Raw genomic sequence first — 20,425 nt, forward strand, 5'->3', positions numbered from 1 at the left:
GAACGTGAAGTAAAGACATGCTAACTTCACAAAGCTGTGCTAATACGCTAACAGAGAATCACTATAAAATGATTCTAAAATAAACCAAACAATAGCATTTGTGCTAAATGAACTTTAATATTATAAAGTAGTTATTTTCTATGAAAACATGAGGATATTTTCCTGTGCTAAAATAGAAAGCTAATAAAGAAGTGTTTCAGTGCTAAATTGCTAACACAGAAACATGCTTACGTTTCGCTTTAGTGCTAAACTATTCTGTAGTTAAGCTAAGTGCTAATGTTGCCACTAGAAAGTTACATTATGACAACAAAGAAAATACTTTCTTCAATTTAAGGTTTGTCTTAGCGATAGCTTGAAGTCTATTGTAGCGATAGAAATGCTAACTGACATGCTAATGAATATGATTTCTAATCTTTAAGTATTTTGTAGTAATTATTCACGGGGACGACGATAGCCGCGAGCTAACGGTTTATAATAGAAGTCGCTAACATGTTTGGCAGCAGAAGAGGCGCCGAGGACGACGAGTCGACATCAGGGCGTCGTTGTTATGCTGCGCGAGTTCAAGGACATCAGTCGCGGCTTCATCCCTCCATTTTGTTTCAAGTCTTTCTGGGCTTCTATCTCATCTACGCCACTAATTGCCTCTTCCCACCTTCCTCCTCTTCATCCTCCTCTTCCTCCTCGTCTTCTCGCCGCCGCACAAAAAGGAAAGTATTTTTTTCTTGCAGCGCAGCAATCAATAGCAATTACGCTCGTCTGGGCCTAATTCCAGTGAAAATGGCATCGAGGGAGGCCAAGGAGCCGCTGGTGCTGAAGGTAACGAAAGTCAAGTTTCATTGTTTCTGCTCACGGTCGACAGTGACGAGCAATTAATGACTTGTTTTCCTCGTTCTTCGGCCGACGTCGATCAGACGAAGACACTTTTGCACCGATTAGATAATTAGATGTTTAGCTTTTCTTCTGAGAACCTGATCCTGACAGTTTTATCAACGTTGTCGCAGGAAACTGGACTTTTATCAGCCGAGTTTATTTCGTTTAACTGTGTTTATTCAAGTATTGATAAACATATTGTAATAAAATAATATTTACAATTGTTTTTTAACTATATTTACTATGTTATTTAGAGTATTTTTAGTTATTACGTTTATTTTAACCATGTTCAATGTTTTTTTTTTAATTATGTTTTAAAGTTGCATTTTGTCTCATAGTTCAATATTTTATCTGGAATAACATTATATTCTTATGTTTTTTAATGTCCATCAATTTTCTACTTGCAAGTATAATATAATAAAGTATATAAGTATCAAGTTATTAAACATGATTTTTTTCTAGCAGATTTATAAAAACACTTTAATTTCTTGTTCTGATTACAAAACTTATTTTCATGGATATATTTTAATGAATTCATTATTTTCCAAAAACCTACTTTATTCAGTCATCACTGTATCCTCTCGTCCTCAGTCATCACTGTATCCTCTCGTCCTCAGTCATCACTGTATCCTCTCGTCCTCGGTCATCACTGTATCCTCTCTTCCTCATTCATCACTGTATCCTCTCGTCCTCAGTCATCACTGTATCCTCTCGTCCTCAGTCATCACTGTATCCTCTCGTCCTCAGTCATCATTGTATCCTCTCGTCCTCAGTCATCATTGTATCCTCTCGTCCTCAGTCATCATTGTATCCTCTCGTCCTCAGTCATCACTGTATCCTCTCGTCCTCAGTCATCATTGTATCCTCTCGTCCTCAGTCATCATTGTATCCTCTCGTCCTCAGTCATCATTGTATCCTCTCGTCCTCAGTCATCATTGTATCCTCTCGTCCTCAGTCATCATTGTATCCTCTCGTCCTCAGTCATCACTGTATCCTCTCGTCCTCAGTCATCATTGTATCCTCTCGTCCTCAGTCATCACTGTATCCTCTCGTCCTCAGTCATCACTGTATCCTCTCGTCCTCGGTCTTCACTGTATCCTCTCGTCCTCGGTCATCACTGTATCCTCTCGTCCTCAGTCATCACTGTATCCTCTCGTCCTCAGTCATCACTGTATCCTCTCGTCCTCAGTCTTCACTGTATCCTCTCGTCCTCAGTCATCATTGTATCCTCTCGTCCTCAGTCATCATTGTATCCTCTCGTCCTCAGTCATCACTGTATCCTCTCGTCCTCGGTCTTCACTGTATCCTCTCGTCCTCGGTCATCACTGTATCCTCTCGTCCTCAGTCATCACTGTATCCTCTCGTCCTCAGTCATCACTGTATCCTCTCGTCCTCAGTCTTCACTGTATCCTCTCGTCCTCAGTCATCATTGTATCCTCTCGTCCTCAGTCATCATTGTATCCTCTCGTCCTCAGTCATCACTGTATCCTCTCGTCCTCAGTCATCATTGTATCCTCTCGTCCTCAGTCATCACTGTATCCTCTCGTCCTCAGTCATCACTGTATCCTCTCGTCCTCAGTCTTCACTGTATCCTCTCGTCCTCAGTCTTCACTGTATCCTTTTGTCCTCAGTCATCACTGTATCCTCTCGTCCTCAGTCTTCACTGTATCCTTTTGTCCTCAGTCATCACTGTATCCTCTCGTCCTCAGTCATCACTGTATCCTCATGCCTCAGTCATCACTGTATCCTCTCGTCCTTAGTCATCACTGTATCCTCTCGTCCTCAGTCTTCACTGTATCCTCTCGTCCTCAGTCATTACTGTATCCTCTCGTCCTCAGTCTTCACTGTATCTTCATGCCTCAGTCATCACTGTATCCTCTCGTCCTCAGTCATCACTGTATCCTCTCGTCCTCAGTCTTCACTGTATCCTCTCGTCCTCAGTCTTCACTGTATCCTCATGCCTCAGTCATCACTGTATCCTCTCGTCCTCAGTCTTCACTGTATCCTCTCGTCCTCAGTCATCACTGTATCCTCTCGTCCTCAGTCATCACTGTATCCTCTCGTCCTCAGTCTTCACTGTATCCTCATGCCTCAGTCATCACTGTATCCTCTCGTCCTCAGTTATCACTGTATCCTCTCGTCCTCAGTCATCACTGTATCCTCTCGTCCTCAGTCTTCACTGTATCCTCTCGTCCTCAGTCTTCACTGTATCCTCATGCCTCAGTCATCACTGTATCCTCTCGTCCTCAGTCATCACTGTATCCTCTCGTCCTCAGTCATCACTGTATCCTCTCGTCCTCAGTCATCACTGTATCCTCTCGTCCTCAGTCATCACTGTATCCTCTCGTCCTCAGTCATCACTGTATCCTCTCGTCCTCAGTCATCACTGTATCCTCTCGTCCTCAGTCATCACTGTATCCTCTCGTCCTCAGTCATCACTGTATCCTCTCGTCCTCAGTCATCACTGTATCCTCTCATCCTGAGTCATCACTGTATCCTCTCGTCCTCAGTCATCACTGTATCCTCTCGTCCTCAGTCATCACTGTATCCTCGTCCTCAGTCATCACTGTATCCTCTCGTCCTCAGTCATCACTGTATCCTCTCGTCCTCAGTCAGGATCCAGGTTGCAAGAAAGGTAAATGAATATTGTATTTTATATACACTTTATTGAAATTTATGTACAAAAACAATGAAAAATGAAAAGATAAATACAGTTTATTATTTAAACAGTATCAAGATACAAATATAGAGAATTAATATTTTCTTACACACTAATATATAGAGTTAGTCACAGGTCAGAGGTCACAGGTCAGAGTTGAGGCCATGATTTATTGTCATTATTATAAAAAGAAGAAACAACATCATGATCACAGATGAGAAAACAGAAAATCTTTCAGGTGCGTGTCCAGGTGAGTGCGTCCAGGTGTGTGTGCGTCCAGGTGAGTGCGTCCAGGTGTGTGTGCGTCCAGGTGAGTGCGTCCAGGTGAGTGCGTCCAGGTGTGTGCATCCAGGTGTGTGTGCATCCAGGTGCGTGTCCAGGTGTGCATCCCGGTGAGTGCGTCCACGTGAGTGCGTCCAGGTGAGTGTGTCCAGGTGTGCATCCAGGTGCGTGCGTCCAGGTGTGTGCGCGTCCAGGTGAGTGCGTCCAGGTGTGTGTGCATCCAGGTGTGTGTGCATCCAGGTGTGTGTGCATCCAGGTGTGTGTGCATCCAGGTGCGTGTCCAGGTGTGCGTCCAGGTGAGTGTGTCCAGGTGCGTGCGTCCAGGTGTGTGTGCATCCAGGTGTGTGTGCATCCAGGTGTGCGCGTCCAGGTGTGCGCGTCCAGGTGTGCGCGTCAAGGTGTGCGCGTCCAGGTGTGCGCGTCCAGGTGTGCGCGTCCAGGTGTGCGCGTCCAGGTGTGCGCGTCCAGGTGTGCGCGTCCAGGTGTGCGCGTCCAGGTGTGTGTCCAGGTGTGCGCGTCCAGGTGTGGGATCAGGTAGTGTGCTCAGGTGTGTACTCAGGTACTGGCAGCAGACAGAAGGAAGTGATGCAGTCTATGATCCAGGACGAAGGCGTCGTCCAAACCTTTCCTCGCCGAAGCTGCGTGGGCCTGTGCTGCCCCCGAGGGTCGTAGACGATGTACTGCGTGCACAGTTCCTGGTCGGACCCCTGGAGGGCGTGATACGCCGCCGCGCTCAGCGTCTGCGTCACGTCGCTGTCGGGCTTGGGGCGTCGGCTCAGGGTGCGGCCGCCTCCCGCCGCCAGCAGGCGCGTCAGCTCGGCTCGACTCGGGGACGAGAAGCTGCCGAGCAGGAAGAAGAAGCAGCCGTCGAAGAGGCGCGGCAGCTGCGGACGAGACACACGATACACGACCATTATCTCATGCTGCCCAGCATTCACACAATTGAAATCCTGTTTCTCTTTAATCTTCTTTTTCTTTTTCCTCTTCCGGCTTCTGACCTAAACTTTGGTCGGTTTCTACTCCAACAAATTACATCGGATTTGAACCGATTTAAAACTTTTATCTCTTCCCCTCTTTCTTTTATTCCTCTTTTTCTACCTTTTTTTCGTCATTCATTTCGATGGGGAAACTCTTCGACTCAGGTTTAAACTCCTTCCACTGTAACTTCACCACTTCTATTTCCACTACTACTAATTCAACTACTACTAATTCCAATACTACTTCCACTATTACTAATTTCACTACTACTAATTCCAATACTACTTCCACTATTACTAATTTCACTACTACTTCCAATACTACTACTACTTCCACTACTACATTCACTACTACTTCCACAACTACTAATTCCACTACTACTTCTACTTATAATAATTCAACTACTTCTTCCACTACTAATACTTATTCCACTACCACTTTCACCATTACTAATTCCACTACTACTTCACTACAACTAATTTCACTACTACTTCTACTAATTCCACTACTACTTCCAATACTAATAATTCCACCACTACTTCAATACTACTAATTTCACTACTACTTCACTACTACTAATTCCACTACTACTAATTCCAATACTACTTCCACTATTACTAATTTCACTACTACTTCCAATACTACTACTTCTTCCACTACCACTTTCACCATTACTAATTTCACTACTACTTCACTACAACTAATTTCACTACTACTTCTACTAATTCCACTACTACTTCCAATACTAATAATTCCACTACTACTTCTACTAATTCCACCACTACTTCACTACTACTAATTTCACTACTACTTCCAATACTAATAATTCCACTACTACTTCTACTAATTCCACTACTACTTCACTACTACTAATTTCACTACTACTTCTACTAATTCCACTACTACTTCCAATACTAATAATTCCACTACTATTTCTACTAATTCCACTACTACTTCACTACTACTAATTTCACTACTACTTCTACTAATTCCACTACTACTTCACTACTACTAATTTCACTACTACTTCCAATACTAATAATTCCACTACTACTTCTACTAATTCCACTACTACTTCACTACTACTAATTTCACTACTACTTCTACTAATTCCACTACTACTTCCAATACTAATAATTCCACTACTATTTCTACTAATTCCACTACTACTTCACTACTACTAATTTCACTACTACTTCTACTAATTCCACTACTACTTCACTACTACTAATTTCACTACTACTTCCAATACTAATAATTCCACTACTACTTCTACTAATTCCACTACTACTTCACTACTACTAATTTCACTACTACTTCTACTAATTCCACTACTACTTCCAATACTAATAATTCCACTACTATTTCTACTAATTCCACTACTACTTCACTACTACTAATTCCACTACTACTTCTACTAATTCCACTACTACTTCACTACTACTAATTCCACTACTACTTCTACTAATTCCACTACTACTAATTTCACTACTACTTCCACAACTACTAATTCTGCTTCTATTACTCACACTACTAATTCCACTACTACTTCCAGTACTTTCAATTGTGACCAGCATTCACACTGCACTTTCTTCTGGAAATGCACTCTTTCTGGTGTTTCATTGTTTTCCTTAATAGTTTAAAAAATGAAAAGAAAATACTGCAAAAGAAAACTGTGTCGAGTGTTTTCACAATCATGGAAGTTGTTCTAACAATTTTAATGTTCATCTGCGTAATATTTTTTTTAAATATAAATTCTTGTAAAATGTAAACAATATATAAATATCTATGATATTTTACATTATTCTAACTCATTTATCATTAAATATAAATGGGAATAAAACCATTAACTAACCAGTTAGTAACTAGTGAAACATAAACGTGATCGTCTTCATCAAGTTAACGGTTAATAACTTGTTCTAACTCACCAGGTTACACTTGTTGATGCGACTGCGTTGAGCTGCTTCTCCAGCCTCGTGCTCCTTCTCAGGCTCTAACTTCTTCTTCTGCAGACTCGCCTGAACCCCTGGAAACATGAGGGTTCAAGAGTGAACACCTACAGGCCAGAGTGAGGAACTGCAGGCTCTCACTGTCAAAGATGGAGTCGTGGAGCGAGAAGATCGACTGAGGATCTTAGATACTGAAGTTAATCATTGATCAAGTGAAGAAGATGAAAATGACTTTTTGTTCAGACCAGGAAGTTGAAGGTGAGAAGCAGAAGAACTGATCCATCGTCAGAGATTAATGGTGAAGAACATCTTCCAATATTTCCTCTCATTAGACGAGACCTTGTTGAGGACCACGAGGACTTTGAACATTATTGTCATCTATGATCCGATGTTCAAAAACATCCTCTCCAGGTTCACGAGCTCATCTGGTAAATACTCAGATGCAAATTCACTTCCTTGTATCTTGTCTTTGGTTTTCTTTCTTCTCGTTTCAGTGATTGACAGTTCACTGATCTCTGATCAATAACAGAATAAAAAATGTATCATAGTTGAAACAAAATACAATTATTTGTTTTTTTTTAATCCATAATTATCGTACAAATATTCACACGGTTTGTTTATCTTTGTGTTTCAATAAAACTGCCTCTAAATGGTAATAGTTAGTCATCGCATAGATTTAACTTTTGCTTGAGATTCAGATTGCTGAGGACTAGAGGATACAGTGATGACTGAGGACGAAAGGAAACAAATTGACAAATGAAAATAGTTACGACTTCGTCAAGAGTCATGTGGTCTGTAAATACTACAACACCAGAGTCAAGTACTGGACAATACTACACATATATACTTGTTACTACACTATCACAACACCAGAGTCAAGTACTGGACAATACTACACATATATACTTGTTACTACACTATCACAACACCAGAGTCAAGTACTGGACAATATTACACATATATACTTGTTACTACACTATCACAACACCAGAGTCAAGTACTGGACAATATTACACATATATACTTGTTACTACACTATCACAACACCAGAGTCAAGTACTGGACAATACTACACATATATACTTGTAACTACACTTTCGCAACACCAGAGTCAAGTACTGGACAATACTACACATATATACTTGTTACTACACTATCACAACACCAGAGTCAAGTACTGGACAATATTACACATATATACTTGTTACTACACTATCACAACACCAGAGTCAAGTACTGGACAATACTACACATATATACTTGTTACTACACTATCACAACACCAGAGTCAAGTACTGGACAATACTACACATATATACTTGTTACTACACTATCACAACACCAGAGTCAAGTACTGGACAATACTACACATATATACTTGTTACTACTCTATCACAACACCAGAGTCAAGTACTGGACAATACTACACATATATACTTTTTACTACACTATCACAACACCGGAGTCAAGTACTGGACAATACTACACATATATACTTGTTACTACACTATCACAACACCAGAGTCAAGTACTGGACAATACTACACATATATACTTGTTACTACACTATCACAACACCAGAGTCAAGTACTGGACAATACTACACATATATACTTGTTACTACACTATCACAACACCGGAGTCAAGTACTGGACAATACTACACATATATACTTGTTACTACACTATCACAACACCGGAGTCAAGTACTGGACAATACTACACATATATACTTGTTACTACACTATCACAACACCAGAGTCAAGTACTGGACAATACTACACATATATACTTGTTACTACACTATCACAACACCAGAGTCAAGTACTGGACAATATTACACATATATACTTGTTACTACACAATCACAACACCAGAGTCAAGTACTGGACAATACTACACATATATACTTGTTACTACACTATCACAACACCAGAGTCAAGTACTGGACAATATTACACATATATACTTGTTACTACACTTTCGCAACACCAGAGTCAAGTACTGGACAATACTACACATATATACTTGTTACTACACTATCACAACACCAGAGTCAAGTACTGGACAATATTACACATATATACTTGTTACTACACTATCACAACACCAGAGTCAAGTACTGGACAATACTACACATATATAATTGTTACTACACCATTACAACACCAGAGTCAAGTACTGGACAATACTACACATATATACTTGTTACTACACTATCACAACACCAGAGTCAAGTACTGGACAATACTACACATATATATACTTGTTACTACACTATCACTATATACATCATATCCTTGTATCGTGATACACATCAACACATTCTTGACACACACACACACACTCGCACACACACACACGCACGCACACGCACGCACACACACACACGCACACACACACACACATGCACACAAACGCACACACACACGCAGGCACACACACGCACGCACACACACACGCACACACACACGCACACACACACACACACACGTGACATATAAAAAGCTACAGTCGACACAGTTAAAGCAGGAAAAGCAGGAAGAGATTCTCGCCTGAAGGTGAAACACTTGCCCGGGAGAAAAAAAAACTATTTTGGAAGAGTCTGTGAGAGGAAGGAGTGAGGAGGGAGATTATTTAAAGCAGATGAATATGTATGCTCCTCTTCCCAGAGCTTCTCACATTCAGGAGGTGGTTTGTCCTACTTAACACGGAGCAGGAGGAGAAGCTGCAGCAGGTTTGAAGTCATTTGCTTTAACACGACGATGATCAGAGTCTGATTCACATTGTTTACAAGACGCTTACATGACGTTTACACGACGTTCAGACCTCAGAGAGAAGATGAACTACAGGAGGGAAGTCACTGATGATGATGATGATGATGAAGATGATGACGAAGATGAAGATTAAGATGATGATGAAGATGAAGACGATGAAGATTAAGATCATGATGATGATGATGACGATGATAATGAAGATGAAGACAGTGAAGATGATGATAAAGAGGTGGATGATGAAGATGATGACGGAGATGAAGACGATGAAGATTAAGATGATGATGACGATGAAGAAGATGATGATGAAGATGAGGATGATGATGACAATGATGAAGATGATAATCTGATTTCTCCTCAGAAGTGAGGATGATGATGATGAAGATGATAATGAAGATGATGACGATGAGATGACGATGAAGATGATGACGAAGATGATGATGATAATCTGATGTTTCTCCTCAGAAGTGACGATGATGATGATGATAATGATGATGATTACGATGACGACGATGATGATGATGATGATAATGATGAAGATGATGATGACGATGATGATGATAATGATGAAGATGATGATGACGATGATGATGATGATTACGATGACGACGACGATGATGATGATAATGATGAAGATGATGATGACGATGATGACGATGATGATGATAATGATGAAGATGATGATGACGATGATGATGATAATGATGAAGATGATGATGACGATGATGATGATAATGATGAAGATGATGATGATGATGATGAAGATATGTTGAGCTACTTGAGCAGCTCCATGACTTTGATGCGTCACTGATTGACAGGTGATGATTCTTCCTGAACACTTGAAGACATGTTCATGTGTGGTTGTGTTGCTGTACATTCATAGATCTGCGTGTGTAGGTGTGTAGGTGTGTAGGTGTGTGTTTAGACGTGTCTGTGGTGTGCGTACTGGTATTTGTGCGTCCTGGCATTTGTGTGTGTAGATGTCTGTATATATGTTGGTGCATATGTGTACGTGTCAAGTTGTGGTGTTTATAATATGTGTTTAGGTGTGTGTGGGTGTATTTTTGGCGTGTGTGTGAGTGTGCATCTGTGTGCGAGTGTTAAAAGGTTTGTGTTTGCGCAGGAGTGAATGTGTGTTTAGGTGTTTGTAAGTGTAATGCGTTTGTTTGGTGTTTAGGTGTGCATGTGTGTTAAGATGTGTGTGCATGTGCATAGTTGTGTGTGTAGGTGCGCATGCGTGTGAATGTGTGTGTTCAAACATGTGTGTAGTTTTGAGTGCATGTATTGGTGTAAGTGTGTGTGTGATGCTGTGAGTGCAGGTGTGTGTTGATGTGAATGTCTGTGTTCATGCATGCGTGTGTGTGGGTGTGTGTTTGGCATTCTTGTGAATAAGTGTGTGTGTGTGTGTGTGTGTGTGTGTGTATCTTTGTCTTTGTGTGAGTGTTAAAAGGTTTGTGTGCATGTTTGTGCAGGAGTGAATGTTTTTAGGTGTACATGCATGCATGTGTCTGTGTGCAGATGTGGATGTGTGTTAAGTTGTGTGTGTGTGCATAGTTGTGTGTGTAGGTGTGTGTGTGATGCTGTGAGTAAAGGTGTGTGTGTGCGTGTGCGTACTGGTGTAAGTGTGTGTGACTGACGATGTGAATGTGAGTGCAGGTGTGTGTTCATGCATGTGTGTAGGTGTGTGTGTGTGATGCTGTGAGTGCAGGTGTGTGTGTCTGATGCTGTGAGTAAAGGTGTGTGTGTGTGATGCTGTGAGTAAAGGTGTGTGTTCATGCATGTGTGCAGGTGTGTGTGTGTGTGTGTTCATGCATGTGTGTAGGTGTGTGTGTCTGATGCTGTGAGTGCAGGTGTGTGTGTCTGATGCTGTGAGTAAAGGTGTGTGTGTGTGACGATGTGAATGTGTGTGCAGGTGTTTGTTCATGCATGTATGTAGGTGTATGTGTGTGTTGCTGTGAGTGCAGGTGTGTGTGTGTGTGATGCTGTGAGTAAAGGTGTGTGTGTCTGATGCTGTGAGTGCAGGTGTGTGTGTCTGATGCTGTGAGTAAAGGTGTGTGTGTGACGATGTGAATGTGTGTGCAGGTGTTTGTTCATGCATGTATGTAGGTGTATGTGTGTGTTGCTGTGAGTGCAGGTGTGTGTGTGTGATGCTGTGAGTAAAGGTGTGTGTGTCTGATGCTGTGAGTAAAGGTGTGTGTGTGTGACAATGTGAATGTGTGTGCAGGTGTTTGTTCATGCATGTATGTAGGTGTGTGTGTGTGTTGCTGTGAGTGCAGGTGTGTGTGTGTGATGCTGTGAGTGCAGGTGTGTGTGTGTGATGCTGTGAGTGCAGGTGTGTGTGTGTGATGCTGTGAGTGCAGGTGTGTGTGTGTGATGCTGTGAGTGCAGGTGTGTGTTCATGCATGTGTGCAGGTGTGTGTGTGTGTGTTCATGCATGTGTGTAGGTGTGTGTGTGTGTTGCTGTGAGTGCAGGTGTGTGTGTGTGAGTGTTTGTGTGTGTGTGTGTGTTCATGCATGTGTGTAGGTGTGTGTGTGTGATGCTGTGAGTGTAGGTGTGTGTGTGTGATGCTGTGAGTGCAGGTGTGTGTTCATGCATGTGTGCAGGTGTGTGTGTGTGTGTGTTCATGCATGTGTGTAGGTGTGTGTGTGTGTTGCTGTGAGTGCAGGTGTGTGTGTGTGAGTGTTTGTGTGTGTGTGTGTGTTCATGCATGTGTGTAGGTGTGTGTGTGTGATGCTGTGAGTGCAGGTGTGTGTGTGTGTGTGATGCTGTGAGTGCAGGTGTGTGTGTATGATGCTGTGAGTGCAGGTGTGTGTGTGTGTGATGCTGTGAGTGCAGGTGTGTGTGTGTGTGTGTGATGCTGTGAGTGCAGGTGTGTGTGTGTGATGCTGTGAGTGCAGGTGTGTGTGTGTGTGTTGCTGTGAGTGCAGGTGTGTGTTGATGTGTGTGTCACTCCCAACATGAATCCCAGTAGATTGAATAATGTTCATGTTCCTGCTCGTGTGTAGAGACTCAGACACTGAAGGTTTGATCAAAAAACAAACACTATTGAAGGACATTAAACGGACAAACGTTGAGGAGCCGTCGCTGGACGACAGCATCAGGGCGACCGTCAGACGGTCCAGGTCCAAAAACAGTGACAAAGAGGCAGAAGAAAGTTGAAACACGAGTGGAGACTGACAGCTCTGCTGCAGTCGAGGCTCAGAGGAGCAGAGAACGGCGGCGACAGCAACTTTCCTTTGAGCTTGAATGGCTTTGTTTACCCTGAAAGTGCCCGAGGACGTCAACATTTTATCAAGTATCCAAATCAACAGTCTTTGAGAGCCTCAGTGAGGAAGCGTCGCTTCATTTAAACATCTAAAGATACGTTTGAACGATGGAGCTTCACTCGTTCCTTCATGAGAACGATGGGTTACTTACAGCTGAACTTTACGACCCAGCAGCCCGAGAGAAGCCCCAGCAGGGCGGAGGTGGTTGTCGGCACGGATCCCTGCGGCACGACCACATGACTCACTGGAACACACAACGACGATTACATGAATGGATTTGAAACATGTTCACGGTGCATGAATGGAAACACAAATACATTGATAACTTCCAGGTTTAACTATTGTTGAGAATATTTGGTTCTAGAGAAACGGTTGTTTATTTGTTTCAGTCTCGCCTCGTCCTTCACACCAGCGTCAATACATTTATGTTTTTATCAAACAATCACAGTCAAACAAAATTCTCACATTTCTCATGATTTGTGGATAATAAAAAGATTATAAAACCATTTTAACTTAATATTTACTTAAATCCGTCATTTTCTCCTTTATTGATGTTACATATTTTGACTTCATTTCGTGAACATTTATGTGTGTCATGTGATCATTATGTGTGCATCGTGCACATTGTGTGCCATGTGATCATTCATTTATTTTACTTGAGCAGTATTTGTGTCGTGACCATCTATGGACGTCATGTGATCATTTATGGACGTCATGTGATAATCTATAGACATTATGTGAGCAGTTTGTGCATCATGTGATATTATATTGACATCATGAGATCATCTATGGACATCATGTGATCATCTATGGACATCAGGTGATCATTTATGGACGTCATGTGATCATCTTTGGACGTCAGGTGATCATTTATGGATGTCATGTGGTCATCTGTGGACGTCATGTGAACAGTAGGTGCATCATGTGAACAGTATGTGCGTCATGTGATCATCTATGGACGTCATGTGAGCAGTATGTGCGTCATGTGAACAGTAGGTGCATCATGTGAACAGTATGTGCATCATGTGATCATCTATGGATGTCATGTGAGCAGTATGTGCATCATGTGAACAGTATGTGCATCATGTGAGCAGTATGTGCGTCATGTGATCATCTATGGACGTCATGTGAGCAGTATGTGCATCATGTGATCATCTATGGACGTCAGGTGATCATCTATGGACGTCAGGTGAACAGTATGTGCATCATGTGATCATCTATGGACTTCATGTGATCATCTATGGACGTCAGGTGAACAGTATGTGCATCATGTGATCATCTATGGACGTCATGTGATCATCTATGGACGTCAGGTGAACAGTATGTGCATCATGTGATCATCTATGGACGTCATGTGATCATCTATGGACGTCAGGTGAACAGTATGTGCATCATGTGATCATCTATGGACGTCATGTGATCATCTATGGACGTCAGGTGAACAGTATGTGCATCATGTGATCATCTATGGACGTCATGTGAGCAGTATGTGTGTCATGTGATCATCTATGGACGTCATGTGATCATCTATGGACGTCATGTGAGCAGTATGTGCATCATGTGATCATCTATGGACGTCATGTGAGCAGTATGTGCATCATGTGAACAGTATGTGTGTCATGTGATCATCTATGGACGTCATGTGAGCAGTATGTGCATCATGTGATCATCTATGGACGTCAGGTGAACAGTATGTGCATCATGTGATCATCTATGGACGTCATGTGATCATCTATGGACGTCAGGTGAACAGTATGTGCATCATGTGATCATCTATGGACGTCATGTGATCATCTATGGACGTCAGGTGAACAGTATGTGCATCATGTGATCATCTATGGACGTCATGTGAGCAGTATGTGTGTCATGTGATCATCTATGGACGTCATGTGATCATCTATGGACGTCATGTGAGCAGTATGTGCATCATGTGATCATCTATGGACGTCATGTGAGCAGTATGTGCATCATGTGAACAGTATGTGTGTCATGTGATCATCTATGGACGTCATGTGAGCAGTATGTGCATCATGTGATCATCTATGGACGTCAGGTGAACAGTATGTGCATCATGTGATCATCTATGGACGTCATGTGATCATCTATGGACGTCAGGTGAACAGTATGTGCATCATGTGATCATCTATGGACGTCATGTGATCATCTATGGACGTCATGTGATCATCTATGGACGTCATGTGATCATCTATGGACGTCATGTGATCATCTATGGACGTCAGGTGAACAGTATGTGCATCATGTGATCATCTATGGACGTCATGTGAGCAGTATGTGCATCATGTGAACAGTATGTGTGTCATGTGATCATCTATGGACGTCATGTGAGCAGTATGTGCATCATGTGATCATCTATGGACGTCAGGTGAACAGTATGTGCATCATGTGATCATCTATGGACGTCATGTGATCATCTATGGACGTCAGGTGAACAGTATGTGCATCATGTGATCATCTATGGACGTCATGTGATCATCTATGGACGTCATGTGATCATCTATGGACGTCATGTGATCATCTATGGACGTCATGTGATCATCTATGGACGTCAGGTGAACAGTATGTGCGTCATGTGATCATCTATGGATGTCATGTGATCATCTATGGACGTCATGTGATCATCTATGGACGTCAGGTGATCATCTATGGACGTCATGTGATCATCTATGGATGTCATGTGATCATCTATGGACGTCAGGTGATCATCTATGGACGTCATGTGATCATCTATGGATGTCATGTGATCATCTATGGACGTCATGTGATCATCTATGGACGTCATGTGATCATCTATGGACGTCATGTGATCATCTATGGACGTCATGTGATCATCTATGGACGTCATGTGATCATCTATGGACGTCATGTGATCATCTATGGACGTCATGTGATCATCTATGGACGTCATGTGATCATCTATGGATGTCATGTGATCATCTATGGACGTCATGTGATCATCTATGGACGTCAGGTGAACAGTATGTGCGTCATGTGATCATCTATGGATGTCATGTGATCATCTATGGACGTCATGTGATCATCTATGGATGTCATGTGATCATCTATGGATGTCATGTGATCATCTATGGACATCATGTGAGCAGTGTGTGTCATGTGATCATCTATGGACGTCATGTGATCATCTATGGACGTCATGTGATCATCTATGGACGTCATGTGAGCACTATGTGTCATGTATGTGCTGTTATTAAAGTGTATATAAGAGACATTGGTTTATTGACCCATCGTGTAAAATATTAAGTAACATTAATTCAAGACTTTCAAGAATTTGACTCTAGAAACACCAGAGAACATTAACATTGTGTTGAAACAGCTTGAACGGTATTTGAAGATTGACGTGAGCTATATTTATCCACTGTATAAATACTGTGTTCCACGTTTGAGTGACGCGTCTGAACGTGAACATCATGAGGTTTGACTCGCTGACAAAAGACTGGATAACCTTTCACTTCACTGCGGAGCGTCACAATAACAAGGAAGGACTCATTAAAGCTTAAGCAGCTCCGCTCGCCTCTCGACTCCGGCAGTGAAACATGTTCTTCATTACACCTGCAGGCCTGAGTCGCCTTCCGTCCACACGCTTCATGAAAGCATTAACTCTGGCGCCGCGAGAGATTGTTTACTTTAACGCTCGTCGCCGCGACAACACAGTCTGAGAGGAATTGTTCAAATTCATTTTCATGCTGATTCTCTGCTCGTCGGTCGGGGAAGGAGCTGCAGGCTCGTCGTCATGAACGCAGCATTAATTGAACGCTTCCGTTCTTTCCAGCATTCCAAACTGAATTATGTGCGTGACGCCGCGCTTGTGCCTTCTTTTTAGTTCCACAACATCTGGATTATTGTGTGGAAACAAGATGTGTTTTTGACGCACAATAACCTGATCAATCAATCAACGGAGCATAAACGACACACAAACAAAAACTCAAAGCCACAGAAAATCATTAATGTTGCTCAGTGTTTTATGTTCAATATATTGTGAATAGAGAAATAAGTTTGAACTTTTAAATAAATGTAACAGTTGTGTTTCATATCTGAACATTTGTTTGTTTGAGTGTAAAAAAAAGACTCACTAATAGAGAAGATCTGAGCCCGACTATAGCAAAAATCATAATAACTTATATCTGAATCCATATTGAGAACATCTTTCAAACAATTATCTATTGACTTTATAATTACTTCATGTTTTTTATCTTATGAATCTTTATTATTAGACTATAAACGTCAATAAAAACAACATAAACAATGAGCACAATTGTTGCTGATATATACAGCGAGAAGGTTGCTGGTTCAATTCCAGGCCGAGGCCAACCTTTCTGTGTGTAGTTACTATGTTCTCCCCGTGTTGTGTGGGTTTACTCCGGAAACTCCGGTTTCCTCCCACAGTCCAAAAACATACAGAGGTTGAGTAAGAACTTTGGGAAATTATCCATAGGTATGAGTGTGTGTGTGAATGGTTGTCTGTCTTTGTGTGTCCTGCGACAGACTGCCGTCCTGTCCAGGGTGTCCCCTGCCTCTCGCCCTATGATACTGGGACAGACTCCAGTCTCCCCGCGAACCCGGTAAAGGATAAAGCGGTAGACAATAAATGAATGAATATTACATTCTTTCTCATTTGACCTTTTTTTTATTCTGCAAACATGAGTCATTGAACGCACCACACTTGCACACATAATGATGTGATGCATTCAAAGTTTCTGTCAACGTGAATGATTTGTTCAGTTATTTTGTGAACCATGTTGTTAAGGTGGATTACAAATAATTGCTGCATCCTTCTCTTAGCGGTGTGTGTGTGTGTGTGTGTGTGTGTGCGTGTGTGTGTGTGTCGCACGATCCGCTCCAGCATCACAAAAGAAAAGTTTTAATCCTCTTTTCTTCACGACGGGAAACAATTTAAAAAACGACATCTAATTCCGATGAATCGCTCGGGCCTGAGCGTTACTTTCTAGACGTGTACGACGACACGTGTCATTAACGTGATCGAGCAGCTTATGTCGACCGTCAAGAAATTATGAAAGTCCATCAAAGCCCTTCACGTCTAGAGAATGGAATCAAGAAAGAAACGTGTTATTTTGTCAAAGCCACTTTTGAGAAGTGTTGCCGAGTGTGTGCAAATCCAACCAGTTGTTCTTCAGGTTCTGCTCACGAGCACGAAGACCCGGATCTGTTGATGAGCGGAGAAACAATTTCCCGAAGGAGACTTCCTGAGGGATCAATAAAGTTTTTACCTTACCTTACCTTACCTTAGAAGGACTCGCTCCCTCCCCGGGTTCAAACTATGCACATACATTAGAAAGTTCCTCGGCGGCACCAGGCCAACGTTACCTGAGCCAGAAAAGGTGTCGGCGATCCTTCCCTCCAGTAGTCGGCCCAGTTCTCCCAGTTGCTGCTGCTCCGCCTGCGACAGCTTGCTGGACAGGAGGACGACCTCATCCGTCTTCACGCAGCTGCTCGCCTGAGGAAGCAGATCAGTCGCGTTATTGGATGGGAAATATCTTCCTTTTCTCATCGGTTTGTTGAATCGATCGTGAATCGTTGCTCGTGTCGCTCTCGAAGCTGCAGTAGGTCACATGACAGTTGCTGATGTTCAGATCAATATATATTACATAACATCGTCTCTTGAATATAATGTTTGGATTGAGTAGATTTATTAGGTTAAAAGAACACATTTTCTCAAAGACAAACGATTGAATACAATTTCAAAACTTTTATTTTTACTTTTTTTTATCAGCGATTAAAAACCATCAGATGAAAGATTTTGTGTTGTTACTAGGATTAATCTTGTGAAGAATCTGGTGATAATATTGTGTAGTATCAAGAAGTAGTAGTATTGTCAAGTACTTGACTCTGGTGTTGTGATAGTGTAGTAACAAGTATATATGTGTAGTATTGTCCAGTACTTGACTCTGGTGTTGTGATAGTGTAGTAACAAGTATATATGTGTAGTATTGTCCAGTACTTGACTCTGGTGTTGCGATAGTGTAGTAACAAGTATATATGTGTAGTATTGTCGAGTACTTGACTCTGGTGTTGTGATAGTGTAGTAACAAGGATATATGTGTAGTATTGTCGAGTACTTGACTCTGGTGTTGTGATAGTGTCGTAACACGTATATATGTGTAGTATTGTCCAGTACTTGACTCTGGTGTTGTGACAGTGTAGTAACAAGTATATATGTGTAGTATTGTCGAGTACTTGACTCTGGTGTTGCAATAGTGTAGTAACAAGTATACATGTGTAGTATTGTCCAGTACTTGACTCCGGTGTTGTGATAGTGTAGTAACAAGTATATATGTGTAGTATTGTCCAGTACTTGACTCTGGTGTTGTGATAGTGTAGTAACAAGTATATATGTGTAGTATTGTCCAGTACTTGACTCTGGTGTTGTGATAGTGTAGTAACAAGTATATATGTGTAGTATTGTCCAGTACTTGACTCTGGTGTTGTGATAGTGTAGTAACAAGTATATATGTGTAGTATTGTCCAGTACTTGACTCTGGTGTTGTGATAGTGTAGTAACAAGTATATATGTGTAGTATTGTCCAATACTTGACTCTGGTGTTGTGATAGTGTAGTAACAAGTATATATGTGTAGTATTGTCCAGTACTTGACTCTGGTGTTGTGATAGTGTAGTAACAAGTATATATGTGTAGTATTGTCCAGTACTTGACTCTGGTGTTGTGATAGTGTAGTAACAAGTATATATGTGTAGTATTGTCCAGTACTTGACTCTGGTGTTGTAGTATTTACAGACCACATGACTCTTGACGAAGTCGTAACTGCTTTCATTTGTTTTCAAACCAAAATATGTCCAAACATCAGCTTTAAAAGCTGCTGGACTCACTGTATCCTCTCGTCCTCAGTCATCATTCTTTCTTTAGCTGCGGGGGACGTATTGACTGCTGCCATCAAGAGCCCGGAAGTTTAATCGCAACAAAAAGCAGGACAAAAGTATGAGAATATTTTCATGTTAATAGAAAATTATTATTATTATTTTTTTATGAACTTTATTTAACTGTAAACCATTTAAAAACTATTCAAAATATATAGAAATGTTTTTGCTTCAAAACCTCAGCTTTGGTTATCTGCCTCAAACATGTTTCTATAATCTGTAATCTGGCACAATGGCGATGATGTAAACCTGAATAAAGGCAACAATGGAAGCAGGAGGCAGGAGCACGAGGACCTGACAGGAAAGAAACTTGTTATCAAAGACTTTCTAGTGACCGACGCGAAGAAATGATCTTCGGTTCACATTCCTCTGGTTCTTTGTGTGCTCGATCGGTTTGTTTTAATATCATTCCAGTATTGATGTCCAACAGTCACGTACCAGGAGGCTGCTGGCCGAGGTGTTGAGGGTTGAATGATCAGGATTCCCAACATCTCTGGAGGCTTCATTAAAAATCTCCAGCATCTCTGGTGTCGCTGCATAATCCACGGCATGTTTGCCATGTAGGTTCCTGGAAACACATGTGGCCCCTCAGATGATAAATGTTTTTTTAAGGTCACAGTCATGTCAAAATCAGAAATGAATGATAAAAATCACATAAAAGATGGAAAGACTGATGTAGGGTTTTTAAATTAGTACTATGGAGTTCCAAGTTTGCAGT

The 20,425-nt window shown here is 41.6% G+C and overlaps 1 protein-coding gene across 1 annotated transcript in view; it reads right to left on the reverse strand.

Annotated features, from left to right (window-relative positions):
* Positions 1–4,158: 4,158 nt before the first annotated feature.
* Positions 4,159–20,425, reverse strand: part of bard1 (BRCA1 associated RING domain 1) — a 32,331-nt gene continuing 16,064 nt past the window's right edge. Inside the window, exons 7-11 of the mRNA XM_087804391.1 lie at positions 20,146–20,275; positions 18,140–18,269; positions 12,930–13,022; positions 6,718–6,815; positions 4,159–4,695 (exon numbers count right to left, since the gene is read on the reverse strand). Of these exons, the coding sequence (XP_087660517.1) occupies positions 4,342–4,695; positions 6,718–6,815; positions 12,930–13,022; positions 18,140–18,269; positions 20,146–20,275 (805 nt within the window). The 3' untranslated portion in view covers positions 4,159–4,341. The remainder of the gene's footprint in view (positions 4,696–6,717; positions 6,816–12,929; positions 13,023–18,139; positions 18,270–20,145; positions 20,276–20,425) is intronic.

The sequence above is a fragment of the Callionymus lyra genome, chromosome 12, assembly GCF_982586985.1.
Source record: "Callionymus lyra chromosome 12, fCalLyr1.hap1.1, whole genome shotgun sequence".
Classification (NCBI taxonomy): Eukaryota; Metazoa; Chordata; class Actinopteri; order Syngnathiformes; family Callionymidae; genus Callionymus; species Callionymus lyra.